The 15,636-nt window shown below is 46.7% G+C and overlaps 1 protein-coding gene across 2 annotated transcripts in view; it reads left to right on the top strand.

Moving 5' to 3' along the window:
• TTC17 (tetratricopeptide repeat domain 17) overlaps positions 1 to 6,882 on the top strand; it is a 114,713-nt gene extending 107,831 nt beyond the window's left edge. Inside the window, exons 20-24 of one of the 2 annotated variants that reach the window (XM_036763170.1) lie at positions 474 to 633; positions 1,325 to 1,408; positions 2,239 to 2,358; positions 4,634 to 4,777; positions 5,622 to 6,882. In XM_036763170.1, coding sequence (XP_036619065.1) covers positions 474 to 633; positions 1,325 to 1,408; positions 2,239 to 2,358; positions 4,634 to 4,777; positions 5,622 to 5,753 — 640 coding nt within the window. In that variant the 3' untranslated portion in view covers positions 5,754 to 6,882. The remainder of the gene's footprint in view (positions 1 to 473; positions 634 to 1,324; positions 1,409 to 2,238; positions 2,359 to 4,633; positions 4,778 to 5,621) is intronic. The other variant, XM_036763169.1, reaches the window with a different exon arrangement.
• Positions 6,883 to 15,636: the final 8,754 nt, after the last annotated feature.

A 15,636-nucleotide genomic window follows, 5' to 3' on the forward strand; every position in this document is an offset into this window, starting at 1 on the left:
TCACCAGCTCCTCTGCAAAGAGGGAAGGGCTGGAAGAAAACAGAACTCATTGAAGACTCCAGTGCTCCATATAGCATGAAAATAAAATTGGGAATTGTCACCAAAGCTGAGAACTCCCCGGCTGCTTTAATTTTCCTCCTAACCTATTCTTGGTGAATCCCTAGCTTCCCTCAAGATAGCTCAAACGCCTCCTCCGCATGGAGCCTTTCCCAGTTCCCAGGCTGCTGGTGCTTTTCCCCTAAGGACCTCCCAGCTGCTCTGTGTGTGTCTTGCACCTTCCTTCATATGCGTCATCCCCCACACCACCTCCAATAGAACGTTGGCTCCTCGCGGACTTTGTATCCCCAGTTTAGTGCAGTACTTGGTACACAGTGGGTGTTTAATCAATGCTTGCTGATTGATTGGCTGACTGATGCATGCCACCTTGCCCCTAAAGCTCACCCCATGACCTGCTTTGGTTTTCCACGTTTCAGCATCACAGAGCACATAGACTTTGCCACTCAGCTGCAGGAGCCAGCCATGGAGCCCCTCTGCAATAGCAACCTCCCCGCCAGCATGCACACCTTGGACCACCTGCACGGGGTGGCCAACCGAGCCAGCCTGCACTATACGGGCGAGAGCCAGCTAAAAGAGGTGAGCTTGGCATTGGGGGGATGGCAGCTTGGAAGAAAGGTTCAGAGAGTCTTCAGCCTTCTCTGTCTGAGGCTCTTCACCATGACTACGGGTGGACAAGAGCCAGCTTGCAAAATTATGTCCTCTTGTCTATCACCTGGCCCAACCTGTCTCTATGAATGTGGACTCCTTTGCATGGCTGGGCAAGTAGGTGGGGAGACAAAGGTGGATAAGATTTAACCTAGCCATTGGCCAAGGAGGTTTTAGAAAAATGGATATGGTGATGAGCCCGTCTTCGGGTGTTTTTGGTCTGATGGAACCATGGTAACCTGGCCTTGATCAGCCTTACCCAGGAAGCCTTAACAAGAAGACTATGGAAGAACTGGTCTGAGTTGAATGATAGAAGTATTTATAGTGTTCCCACCCCTGTGCTAAGTCCTGGGGGTACAAGTAGCAAAGTAAGACAGTCCTTGCTCCCAAGGTGTGCACATTCTAATGGGGCTCCCACAACAGGGGCCATTTTCCATTGGTCACACAGCTACTAAGTATCAGAGTCAGGATTTGAATCCAGATCCCTTGGACCCCAACCTCTGTGCTCTACCATGATGCCTCCTCACCACCAGTTTCTCCCTTCCAGGATCACAAAGCTTTTGCTTCCTTTTCCCATTTTTATTCCTCTAACCTGCCATCTCTCTCTCTCTCCCCATTCCAGGTACTACAGAATCTTGGCAAAGACAAGTACCCCCAGCAGTCATTTGAACAAATTGGCACTCGGATTGCCAAAGTTTTGGAAAAGGTGGGTCACCCAGCCAGGAAACTGGGACCATGGCCCCCAGCTGCTAACTCCCCCTATACACACACACACTGGAAAGTGGTCATTAAAGGGTCTCAGAGCTGAAATGGTGACATCAATTAACTCATCTCAGAATTCAAAAACTTCTTCTCTCTTGAATCTCTAAGACCTTGGATTTCGACTCCTCCCTGGGCAGTTTTTTCTTTTTCCCAGAATGGACACTTGCTATGGGAGGGGAAGAGAAAAAAGTTTTAGGGCTGTGGTTCTTAACCCAGAATCTGTGAACTCATTGGGGTTTATAGATAGATAGATAGATAGATAGATAGATAGATAGATAGATAGATAGATAGATGGATAACTATTTCAATTTAATTAGTTGAGTTTATAATTCTGTATATTTCATATTATGCATTTGAAGACATTATTTTGAGGAGAGGGCCATAGGCTTCACCAGAAGGGTCCATGACACATGAAAAAGATGAAGAACTCCTGGCCTGGGGATAGCTTGTGCTTGGAGGAGGTTAGGAGACCACACTTACCCATGGATCCTGCATGGATATTCTGTGTTAGGCAGATGGGAAAGACACACTTTTAAATCTCTTGTTTTCTTCTTGAAATCTTTAACACCAACAGCAGGAAGAGACTGGAGGGTTCCAGGTGCTTTCCTGACCCTGCCAGGCCCATCACTGCAGGTAGATAAGGAGCTGTGTCCTGGGTCCTCATAATAAAACCCCCCACACACTGCTCCCTATACAGTGGAGGGCTTGGGTGTACTCTGTCAATGAAGTGTGTTTTCCAGGAGATATCAGCTTCTACTAACCATTCCCTTTCAGAACCAGACCTCCTGGGTCCTCTCCAGCATGGCAGCCCTGTACTGGAGAGTCAAAGGACAAGGGAAGAAGGCCATCGATTGTCTGAGGCAGGCCCTCCATTATGCCCCACATCATATGAAAGTGAGTACAGCATATTCTGAAAAGGGGCAGGCCCATTTGGATAACTTTCTGCCTCCTGGTTCTTAAAGTCATTGTGTGCGTGTGTGTGTGCATGCGTGCGTGTGTGTGTGTGTGTGTGTGTGTGTGTGTGTGTGTGTGTGTGCACGTGCACATATGCTTGTTTTTCACTTTGGAATTTCTCTTATTTGTGAGGGAAGGGCACATGGAAGGTGTTTCCACTTTCCAGGCCTGTGATTTCACCTATAGGAGGAACTCCCTATGTGTAAAGTTCTCTTCACCAGTGCAGTGGAAAAGAATAATGGCTTTGGAGTCAGAAGAGCCAGGTTCAAATATCACCTTTCTTCCTTCTTCCTGACACGACTTTGGGCAAGCCATTCCCTGTTCCTCAGCTTTCTCGACTGAAGAATGGGGGATTGAACCTCATGGCCTCTGACCCCTGTGAACTTTAGCCCCTCTTCTGCCTTCCCTGCACCTCTGGAAGGTGATATGTGAGAAATGAGCTATTATACTTTTAAAACACCCACTGCATTCACAGAGCAGCCAGACAGCTGGTGAATATTCAGCGATGGATGGCCCTTCGCCCCTCTGCTCTGAGAAGCTGCTCTGGGTTTCCTCCTTTCCCTGGCCCATAAGCACCCATCATTATCCGATGCACACACCCCAGAGCTGGTCCTGATGTGAACTCACTTCTCTCGGTTAGGAGCAAGATTCTTTTTGTTCTTAGAGTCCTTCATTGGCTTTGAATGACATCACCGTAGACAGACAAGGCCTAGCGTGATGAAGGGAACAAGCCAATTCACCATCTATCAGGAGTAGCCCTCTTCTGCCTTTTTCTGTGTGTGTCTTCCAGGGCAGTGCACTGAACTTGGAGAAAGAACCTGGGTTCAAGCCCGACCACCAGAACATAGTAGCTGTGTGACCCTGATCAAATTATGTAACCTCTCTAGACCTCAGTTTCCTCATCTGTGAAATGACAAAGGTTATACTTGGTGGCCTTCTAAGGTCTCTGCCAATGCTGTATCTGTCATCCTATGACCGTAATACAGTGTCAGGTACACAGCAGTTGTTCTGTTAATACTTACTTAATAGACTAGTGAATATTGGTAACATTACCTAGTGTGGTAACCAGGATGAAGCTCATCTGGTTGAATGCAGATAGATAGGGCCAGACTAGGTCTGATTTCACTGCTTCTTCATGCCTTGTTCCACATACACCAACCAACACCAACACCCATGAATACAGTGATGTCATCTCGAGGGGAGGAAGACCAAGGATCATACAGCACTCCCTTGACAATCAACACACATGTATTAAGTACCCACTATGTGCTAGGCACTGAAATACAAAGACCAAAGTGTAGAGCACTTGTTGACTTCTAGGAACATACAGTCTAATGAAGGAGACAGCCACCACCAAGTGTTACAGTGGAATAAAGATACCAAGTAGTTACAGCCAGACAACAGTCTATTTAGCAATGCATGATGTTGCAGAAAGAAATCGGGGTCCAAGGCTTTTGGCAGCCAAGGAACTTGATCATTGGTTTCGACACAGTTAACATAGAATTTGGTGGGGAGAGAAAACCAGGATGTAGGGATTGAGAGCTGGTTTCTTATTGGTGGAGAAGATCAGGAGACACTGAAGTGAAAGGGAAAGAGGTGCATTTTGTGACACTCATTAAGTTGAGTGACCATGGGGAAGGAGAGTAATCTTGTGCTGCCTCAAAATCAGGTGACTTACAAGCAGCTTGAACAGCTTCAAAATGGATAAAGGCCAAATGGGGTCATTAAGGATATTGTTAGTGTAACACATCATACACTACTCTTCACCAAATCTACTTAACGCCACCAAATGATGGCAGTTTCTACCTCCACTAAACTTCTCTTCCACTAGCACCCCAATGCACCCCGCTGGGAATGCCATCTCAGTAGACCACTTCCTGTTTCCTAATATGAACTCTTCCTCGTGTCATGGTAGGAACACCTCCCCTTGCTTTTCCTAATATCCCTTGCACTCACTCTGTTCCTATTAGCCCCACAGTGCTCTAGTCTCTTCAGCTGGTTCCCCCAACCATTAGACCACAGTGAAATGGATGAGGGACTGCAGCGGATGGTCCCATCTGCCGTAATGAATAACTCATATATAAGCCCTGGAGATATGTGCAGATTGTGGCACCTAGAGACGCCTCTGACAGTGGCATCGTTGAGGACTAGCTCAAGATGAAAATGGTAACCCTGTCATCCTCCCATTCCTCGCTTCTTTCCTCTGTCTACCCAGGATGTGCCCCTGATCAGCTTGGCCAACATCTTGCACAATGCCCGGCTCTGGCAGGATGCCATTGTGGTAGCCACCATGGCCGTAGAGATCGCACCGCACTTTGTCGTGAACCATTTTACCCTCGCCAACGTCTACGTGGCCATGGTAAGTAGCAGCAGGGCCATGAGTAGGGGACTTGCCTAACCCATCTCCAGCAGCCCATCTCTTTAGATGCAAAGATTGCTTTGTTTCCTTTTGTCCCTCTTGGTTATAATGTCTGAACTGGGTTTCATTTTCCTACTGTGTAAAGGGAAGGGGTGCAGCTAGGTCCCCTGAGAGGTCCCTTCCAGCTCCAATATATGATTCCCAGGATTAGTGATAGGGAAGGGTGAAGGTCCCTGCTCTTCCTCTAAGCTGCCAGAACTGAGGCAGGGAGCAAAAAGCCTGTTCCTGGGTTGTAGAAAGTGGGTGGGCAGAGGAGCCCTTAACATTTCAAACATAGCTTAGAAGGAAAACCAGCATTTTCTAAATTCACAAGCATGATTGAGATTCCCAATGAAATAGCTCATCTAAGAACCCCCAGGTTGGCTTCTGATTTGCCTTGCCGTTGAGAATGCTAGGCATCATGGGCGTTGACACTTGACAGCTAGGATTCCAGGCCACACAAGGCCAATGCTTAGGACTGTGACTCTGCCACTCTTTGGAGGTTCTGAAATTTAAAAGTACTGTCTCCAGCTTCACCTCCTTCAATGATGGCATCTGCCACACTTTTCCTCCTCTGGTGTGGGGGCAGGGGCCATCACTTCTGATGTGATGTGATGCCCTGGCGATAGAAGCTGCCTCTTTCCTCCCAAACCTCAGAGGATGGATATATTTCAATTACCCTGAGAGGACATTGAAGGGGATTGCTGCCCCTAGCCACATGGACCTTTGAGGCATGGCAGGAGGCAAGGGGAGTCAGGGGTGGGATGTTTTTATTTCTCACTTTTGGTCATCTGTCCCTATGCAGGAGGAGTTTGAAAAGGCCATGATGTGGTATGAGTCAACACTAAAACTGCAGCCTGAGTTTGCACCCGCCAAGAATCGAATCCGGACCATCCAGTGTCATTTACTTATGAAAAAAGAGCGACGTTCTCCTTAATCCTCCTCTTCTCCGTCCCCCTCTCTCACTCTCTTCTCTCTCTTCCTCATGCTCTTCTTTTTTTAAAGAAAGAAACCAATCATTGTCCAGTATCTACTCTTAATGAGGTGCGTGATGATAAGCTGGGGGATTAAGACAGGGGGTTTGGTTTGGTTCTTTTGGTTCCTTTCCCTACTCCCACCCCCTCACCTCCCTGCCTTCCTCTCAGAAAGAAGCATCTTTGGAAACAGTTGTTCCAAACAGAAAATGTAGCTTAAGAAAACTCTGTAAATAACTGAGCTGAGAAACTTCCGGAGATATCACATCCCTAAACACCTTTCGGGTTTTCTCAGTGGTCCGACCAGCTCCCCCCTTAAAGAGGGCGGTGGGACGGTCCTGACAATTTTCTGCTTCCTAATGTAGCATCTGTTGGTGGAAATGCCAAAACCCATCCCTACACCAGATAACAAGAAGCCATGTCCAGCTGTCCATCCATTGGAAACTCATGCTTTTACCCAGTCTTGTCCAATTCATGCTGCTGTGTTACAAGCCCAGAGGTAGTTTGCAGGGGGGGGCCGGGGCGGGCGGGGGGAAAGTGATTTAAAAAACAAAATCTATGAAAAGAAAAAAAAACCTTAGGAACATCCAACCTTTTGTAATGTTATTTATGTTGGGGGGTGGGGTGGGAGGGAGGGACTGAGACAAGGAAGATCAGCGATGTACAACATCTGAACCATTTGTATTTTGATCACGAAACACAGGGAAGCCAATAAGTTGAAATCTTACATAGGAGGTGTTTATACATATGTGTGTGTGTAAATATACATATATGTACACACATATATACATAGAGATGTACATCTACGGCTATGTATATATGTGTGCATATATGTATATTTGCAGACCTGAGTCTCTGTTTTACTGATTTTTTTGTTCACTGTATTACCCATCTCGGAAAAGGGTACAAGTGTAAAATCCCTCTCTCTGAGGCCTTCTGACTTAATGCTACTCCAGGTGAGCTGCCTAGAACTGTTCAAATCTAAATTGAGCTTTTCCCTTTGATCTGGAGAGAACCAGAGCCTCCAGAACATGTGAGATCTACAAGGGCACATACTGAGAACAAAAATAAAAGCTGTTTATGAGCAAAATATGGGTCCCTTTGTTGTGGTGGTCTTTTGTTTTGTTTCTTTTCCTTAAACCCAGATTAATTGGTACCTACAAGCCCCTGCTTTTAACTCTGAGCTGAATCCACAAGACTTAAAAGATCCTTCTCCTTCTTGCTCACAATCAGAAAGTGAGGGCCACACCAGACAGTGATCCGGTTCCATGGTTGATAGACCTATCTGCTGACATAGTTAGCTGGTGAAGATTCCCCTTACCTTTCCCCAACCCCCAATAAACAGATAGGGAGGGTTTTACACATAGTTAACATTCACACTAAGTCACAAAAGAAGCTGTTCTTGTCTCAGTTCTCTTCCTTCACTGTTCCCCATAAGCCATTGTGTGGTCACTAAACAGTGGGCCTTTGGTGACGCCCCAGGAAAGGTTAGCACTGGTTGGGTTCTCCCTTGTGGTTGAAGATTCCAATAAATGCTGAGGTTCTTGGAGGACTTCCAACAGACACCAGCCAGCTGGAAGTCTAGAGCTCCCTCTTATTTAAGGAATATATGAGGTAAGGTCCTCGGTTCTCCCTCTTCTAAGCAACGATCCCACTAGGCCTTAGCAGACAACGTTCTTTCCGGAGTTCCTGCAGTCAAGGAGTTCTTCACCCTGTGGTCTGCCTCGTGATGAGTGGATTTCACTGGGTCGGTCCTTTGGTCAAGAGGCATTACTTACAGTAGTCCCACACACGAGATCTTTGCAGCTTGTTGGGGAATGCCAGAGTTGGTGTGGACTTTTGAGAAGTCCTTCTCTACATGACCAGAGTTAAGCCTCTCATTGCCTCCCTCCTAGACTACTGCTTCAGCCTTTTTAAAAATTAAATTGCATTTTTTTCAATCAATGAAAATCTGCCTTCTTTCCCTCCCACCTTCCTCTCCTTCCCCCATTAAGGGAAGAAAGAAAATTTGTAAAAACGTGTTACAAATACGTACATTTTCCTGCATTGGCCTCATCTGAAACAAATGTCTCCATCTCCTCTCAAGTCCATCGCCTCTCCTTCAGAAAGTGGGTGGCATATTTCATCTGGAGTCATGGTTGGTTGTGCAGCAGAGCCTTCTAACTGGTTTCCTTGTCTCAAGTCTCTCCCCACTCCATCCATCCTCACTCCACTGTCAAAGTCATTTTTGAAACCACGTCAACTCCCCTGCTCAGGGAACTCCTCTGGGACCAAATATAACCTCAGTCTGGATGTAGAATTGTTCACAACACAGACCCTCCCATCATGAACTTTGTTACTTTTCTTAGATTTCCTCCCCTTTGATCACTGGCCCAGCTACACGGGGCTTCTCATAGTTCTGACATGATGCTCTGTCTCTTGTTGCCATACTTTGTACTGGCTGCCCCTCATGAGGAGACTTCAAGGAGCCCTTCACCTCCACCTCTCAGTTTACCCAGACTCAGCACAAATCCTGCCTTCAGCAAGAGCCCTTTCTCAATCCTCCCACCTCTTTTAGTGCCTTCCCTCGGATTATTCTCCCTTTACTCTGGCTGGAACATAGCACAGTGCCTGGCACGTAGTGGGTGCTTAATAAATGTTTATTGACTGACTGGTGAGAGAATGGAAGTAATGTGTAATAAGCCTGGAAAGTGGTTGGAGCCAGATCTTTTAAGGGCTCCCACTTAGGGACCACTCTAATTGTTAGGGATTTTTCCCTGGCAAGCTTAAATTTGCCTCTGTGGCTTCCATACCCATTGCTCCTAATTCTTCCCTCTCTCCCCAAAGAGAACACACTTAACCCCCTCTTCCACAGCTAGCTGCCCAAGTCAACAGAGAGAGTGCTAGATCTGTAATCAGGAAAACCTGAATTCAAATCTTCCCTCAGCTGCTGAGTAGTTGTGTGACCCTGGACAAGTCACCTAACCTCCCTCTGCCTCCTCTCAAATAAGAATAATAATAGTCCAAGGTTGTTGTGAGGAGCAAATGATTTTGCATTTGTAAAGTGCTTTACAAAGTATACAGTGCTTTATAAACGCTAGCTATTATTTTCAGGAGAGGGAAGAACACCAAATTTAATGAGATATACTTCAGGGTAATTCTCTTTGTGGCTCCACTCACCATCTTTGTGGCTACCCAAGACCAAGACTCCTGATCAGCCATCATTCCTACATATGTTGTCTCCCTGGTAGAATGTAAGATCCTTGAGGGCAGGGTCCCTGGCTTTTGCGTTTGTGTCCCTAGGGCTTAGTACAGAGTAAGCTCTTAAAAATAAATGCTTTTTAACCCATAGAATCATAAATTTGGAACGAAAAAGAATGTTAGAAGCCATGGAGTCCATTCCCTTTATAGAGAAGGAAGCAGGGTAGCACACTTGGTAAGTATCCTAGTGGGAGAATTTGCTAGTTTTGATCCCATCTCAGACATTTACTGGCTATATGACCCCAGACAAGTCACTTAACCCTGTTTGCCTTAGTTTCCTCATCTGTCAAATGAGCTGGAGAAGGAAATGGCAAACTACTTCAGCATCTTTGCAAAGAAAACCCTATATGGTGTCACAAAGAGTCAGGAATGACTGAGAAACAACTGAACACACACACACACACACACACACACACACACACACACACACTTTACTAGGGTAGGCAATTTCCACTCAATCAGTGACCCAAGTGTTTGTCAAATGCCAGTCCTGAACTAGGCACTGTGGAGGGCAAGGAAGTATAAAGATGTGGTCCTTGCCTTTCAACAGTTTCGTATGAAAGAAGTCATTCAAGGAAAGTACAAAGGTGGAGATTGAGAGAAAGAAGGTCTGAGTCCATCCTTAAATGGATAAGGTCAGAGGTGGTCTGGGCTGTTCCACAAGGTGTAAGCCCTTGATCCTGACAGGAATCGTTAGCCAAAGTACAAGGAGATAGCATCTAAGAGACCATGCAAGTGCTGCTGTGGATGGAGTCCAAGGAAAATGATGTCCATCCCCACCTGAAATGTGGAGGGAGGGATACTGTAGTTATTAATAGCTAAGCTCCCAAATTCTGGCCCCACCCACCCAGCCCCGATCCTTGGCCACCTGCCCTCCCAGTTAGCAGAGGCAGCGGTGTCTAGACTGAAATCCTGCAAAGCCTTCCCTTTTCAAAGTTGACAGCCAGCTGCTGGACTCCATGCTGGGACACCAGATGTGTCCAAAGTTCTCTTCTGTGTTTGGACCCTGAATTCCAAACCATGACTCTTCATGGGGAACCCTATGCTTTGAATAGACAGCCATAATAGTCCTCTCCCTGAGTTTGGCCAGAGACAGTGTGGCATAGTAGAAAGAGAGGGTGATTTGAATCTCTGCTCTGATACTAAGTGTCTGGGCAAGACCCATCTTCTCTGAGCCTCACCGTCCTCTGTGACATGGGAGGGATTACAATGCACCCCCTACATCATGGGTTTGCAGGAAGGAAAGGGCTATGCCAAGCACTATTTCAATATGAGCTGGGATTTTTTGCCCACCCTACATCATAAACAAAAAGTTTTATAGTGGTCCTGGTTTCCAGAGCACCAGGACCCTTAATTGTCAATCAAAAAAAATTTATATCAAACACCTTTCCTCATACACCCTGGAAGTACCCAGGAAGATGTCTTTTGACTCACTGAAAGGAGGCTGAGACCCAGTTCTGGTAGTGGAGGGCCCCCCAAAAAATGTAACCCAAGGCATCAGCAAGATTGCTGAGCTCTATCCCATTGGGAAGGGCCTGGGGTTTTGTGGGTGGGCCTCCTTTTGTACTCCTGCTGCTTGAGCCCCTGTACCTTGAGAGATGGGAAAGTTTGAGAGAGCAGACATCATCAGAATGGTGTGGGCGGCTCTGGGTAAAATTGGCCCTGGCTCATTTTTCAGGGAGAGGCCCATTGCTTTTGAAATCCTGCAGGTGGCATCTGGACCTAAGGCTGAGCATTCGTGGGCTGAGCCTGGGCAGCCCAGGTGGTGATGCCTCTGTTCTGACGAGAGCCAACAGTGTCCTTGAGGAGCAAAGATGAAGAAACAAAGTGCATTGGGGGGAGGAAGCTGGCAAATGACTAATAGAGAAGCTGACAGGACAGAGGAAGGTCACTTCATTCCTATCTCCAAATGGGAAATTCCCAACCCTCTCCCCTTGCCCTCATCCCACCTCACAAGTCCCTTTTGCCGCTGGGTTCTCTATATCATCCATTCTCTTTGGAAAGAGTCCTTTCATCCTGAAGCTGAAAAAGACATGGTATTTAAGGCTCAAGATTATACAATCATAGATCGAGAGCTTGAGGGAGCCTCAAAGACCGTGTAGTCTACACACACCCATTTTTACAGATGGGGGAACTACTGTCCAGGGAGCTTCTGTGACTTGTTTCAGGTCACAAAGATAGTAGACAGGCTGGATTTGAACCCAGGACTCCAGTGTCCTCTCCACTGTATGACCCTGCCTCTTAAGAAGCTATGTGAATTGCCCAGGGTCACCCAGAGTATGCGTCAGACACATGGACCTCTGGAAGTAGAGCATTTGCAGAACTCGATTTCCCCTGAGGGCAGCTGAGCATCCTCACTGTAGCGTGTGTGGGAACCTGCACTTTTTGTACTTTGGAAGAGGGAAGAATGGTCCTCTCGTCCTTGAAAACCCAACCTGGTGACCATAGGATGACAGATTTAGAGCTCAAAGGGACATCAGAAGCCATAAAGCTCACCTCCATGCCTCATTTTGCAATGAGGGAAATGAACCACAGAAAGGTTAAGTAATTTGCCTAGAATCACAGAGGGAGTAAGTAGTGAGTACTCTGTCCTCATTGTCCCCAAGGAAGACTAGCTACAGGGTTCATGGAATACTCTTGAGGAATTGGGTTGTTTCTTCTCTAATGCCACTGGCTCAAGTCCCACTTCAGTGTGTCCACCCCTTCACACACACACACTGTTCACCACTAGCCAATTAGCTTTTACAAAGAGATAATTACTTTAAAGACGTAGCAGCAACAGCAATACTCCTTTCCCCAACATCTGGGGGGCCCACTTTCTCCTACACCATCTAGATCTGTGGGAAAAGTAGGCTCAGATTTAACAGTTTCTGCATAGCATTGGTTCCACCTAATTCGTGTCCAAATGCTCCATCTCAGCCAGATTAGACCATGACTCAGTTATCACTGGGCTGGGTGCCCAAGGTTACTGGGCTGGATGCAAAACATGGACTCCTGGGCCTCAGGTGGCTCGTTCTCCTGTCCTCTCTCTCTCTCTCTCTCTCTCTCTCTCTCTCTCTCTCTCTCTCTCTCACACACACACACACACACACACACACACACCCCACAGTTGTAGCCTCCAATTTCCTCCACCTGAAGTGAAAACAAATGCCAAAGAAAAGAAGCAAGCCCTATATTTGTGGGGCCACAGAAGAAGGAAGCACAAGACCTTTGTCCTTATAGCGTTGTCAGGTTGGCAGAGGTCACACAAAGAAGGAGCCAAATCCAAAAGAGAAAGCTAACAGTTGTACCCCTGGTTCTGGCTCCTCAACTGCAGTCCATCAAAGGGGGTGCTCTTCACCACATGGTAAATGGACTGCATCCACTTCCAGAACATCTGTCTACACCTGCACTCAAGTGTCTCCAAGGTTATACATCACCACCAGGCTTCCTGGTCTCTTACACATTCTATCAGTGGCTCTCTGCTCATGCTTACAAAGACTGGACTCAATGGCTAGTCCCTATCACAAGTCTATGAGACAGGATTTGAACTCAGATCTTCCTAACTCCAAGTCTAGCCCTCTATCTGCTGTGCCACCTAGATACTTTCATTCAGATTGCAATTTAAAATTTTGGTTTCCTAGGCTACGTGGGCAGCTAAGGTGGTGCAGTGGATAGCATTCAGCTTTAGAGTCAGGAAGACTCATCTTCCTCAGTTCAAATTTGACTTCAGACATTTACTAGCTGGGTGACCTTGGGGAAGTTATTTAACCCTGTTTGCCTCAGTTTCCTCATCTGTAAAAATAAGTTTGCTATTGCAAACTACTCCAGTATCTTTGCCAAGAAAACCCCAAATAGGGTCAACAAAGAGTCAGACATGAATGAAAATGACTGAACGACCACAAAATCCACAGCCATTATAATCAGGAGCGGAAACCGATCTCGAGTCTTCCTGATTTTGAGGTCAGCCGAAGAAATGGTGCCATTGTTACAATAAATATCTGGCCTTCCAACTTGATGACTCGAAAGGGAAATCTCATTCAAAAAGTTTAAGTTTGTTTACAAATTCAGTCTATCTCTCTATCTAGATTCTAATCCCTAGGAAGGCAGGGACCTCATTTAGCCCAAAGATCTTAAAGACCTAGAAGGACCTCCAGATCTGTCTTCCATCATTTGGAGTGGTCCAAGTATTAGCTTCATTCTCTCTGGCCCCAGAGGGAAGAACTTAAAAAAACAGGAGTGCAAAGCACAAAGGGGCAGGCTTGGGTTTCATGTCAAGAAGGGACTGGAGCTGTCCAACACTGGACATACTGCCTCCAGAAAGAAAGTCTCACCTTCAGCCTTAGCCCCACTCCTGAGGGTCTACCCACAAAGACCTGAACTCAGAGACATTTTAGAGAATGCCAGTCAGGTATTATTTCAATTAGGTGGCCTTTGTGGTCCTTTGTGGCTCAGAGATTCTGTGACTGATTTCTACATCTCTAGGTCCTCCCTATCCAGAACTTAGGACTACATTAGCACATAGTAGGCATTCAGGAAATGAGATTTGTTGATGGTTTGTTGAATAATAATTTCTAGTTCTCTGGGGCCCCTTTGGACAAGAAGGAAATTTGCACATACAGTTTTGCCAATGCTGTATAATATACTAGTTGCTGTATGGGTCCTCTCCCCAGATCCTTGGCGTATTATGTTCTGTGAGATAGGGGCTTCTGTATCTTTGTATCCCCTGCACCTAGCGCAGGACTTGACATATAGCAAACGCTTAACAAATGTCCATTGAGTTGAATCTGTAGGGTCCTTTGGCCAACTCTTTCAGCAGGTTGAGGCGGGGCAGCATGATGGCAGAGTGACTTCTCTGAGAGAGGTGGACCAAGGGCAGCCTCCCCACCTGAAGCTGTTTTTAGGGGTCCAGCATCTTCCCCGGGCCCACACCCACCATGGTGGATGCAGTCATCACTAGGAGGGAAGGTTATAATATAAAAAAAGAACCATGTGGCCTCACAGCCACAAGGGGGAGCTAAAAGGATTGGTCTATAAAGAAGTCTGGAACAGAAGGCCAGCTCCAGGATGGACAGGACTCGAGTCCACCAGCACCCAAGCAGACACCAACATGGGAAGCGGGTGGGGGGCCCAAGTAGCACCAGCGTTCCCAGAATGTTGTATAATGTCAGAAGGAGAGGGGAGAGGCTGCTAATCCAAGGTTGGGGAGCCCAAAGGACTCCCAAAACTCAGCTTCATTTGTCATGGCTTCATAGGATTTAGCCATAGCCTTTGGAGATCTTTAAAGTTGGGGAAACTGAGGCCCAGAGAGTCTCACTGGCAAAACAGAAGACATGATAAATGAGCAATTCTGTCTTCTCCCCTTGGTCCGTGATTCTGAGATGACATCACCTAGGATGCTGATCTGCCTCAGTGGCCAGCCAGGCAGGGGGCAGCAGGTAAACACGGAGAAGCGAGATCACAGCCTCATCCATTTTATTTCAGTTAGAAGATTCAAATCTGGAAGGGGCCAGAGAGGTCATCTAGGCCAACCTCCCACATTTTACGGACGATGAAACTGAGGCCCAGAGAGGGGAAGGAATCTACCCAAGGCCAGAGTTAATTAGTATTGAAACGAGGACTGCCATTGAGGTCCTCTGATTCAAAATCTTCTTCTCTTTCCACTAGGACAGGGGAGGCAGTGTGGCCTAATGGAAAGAGCATGGGATGGGGGAGTCAGGTCAAAACTCTGGGTTCTAGTCCTGGCTTCAATACCATGGGAATCCAATCCAATCACTAAGCATTGGCTATACCTCTCCAACACAACCTTTAATGACTGGATTATGCCCGATGCGCTAAGGGGACAAGGACACAAAAACAAGAGAAGAACACAGTCCCTGCCCCCTAGGGCTTAATAATAGTTAACATTTCTAGAGCAAGTTAAGGTTTGCAAAGCACTTTCCATGTGGGATTTCATCTGAGCCTCACATCAACCCTGGTAGGTAGGTACCTTATTATCTCCACTTCACAGATGAAGAAATTGAGTGACTCACCCAAGATCACACAGCTAGAACGTGTCTGAGGCAGGATTTGACTCCAGGTCTTTTTGACTCTGGCTCTTCATTACCTAGCTAGCTGCTTACAAATCTTGGGGAGAAACAGCATGGACACAGAGAAATCAACATATACAACAAGGTATTGGGCAGGGATCCCAGATAGGGGGAGAACCAGGAAAGGCTGCTTCTAAAGAGGTGGCATTTAAGTTGAATCTTGAACAGAGCTGGGGTGGGGGGGGGTCTAAGATGCAGAGACAAAGAGAGGGGGCATTCTAAGTATGGGAAAGACCCTGTGCTATGTGAAGGTGAGGAGGTGACAGATGCAATGTCCTAGTGGGGGCATGTCAAGTCAATCAGTTTAACTGGACTAAAGAGTGTATAAAAGGTAGTAATATGTAACAAACCTCAAAGAGAGGATGGAGCCAGAGAGGGAAGGCCCTTCTCCCATTGGTGAGTTTTTCCCAGAACCTCCATTTTGGGGAAGGGCCCTGAGCACCCATCCCCCTTCTCCAGATTTTGCCCCCATGACTCATCTGCCTCTGCCCTACTCCCCTCTGAGCTTCTTTCATTGGTGAGTTTCTCCCTGAAACCT

The sequence above is a fragment of the Trichosurus vulpecula genome, chromosome 6 (assembly GCF_011100635.1).
Source record: "Trichosurus vulpecula isolate mTriVul1 chromosome 6, mTriVul1.pri, whole genome shotgun sequence".
Lineage (NCBI taxonomy): Eukaryota > Metazoa > Chordata > Mammalia > Diprotodontia > Phalangeridae > Trichosurus > Trichosurus vulpecula.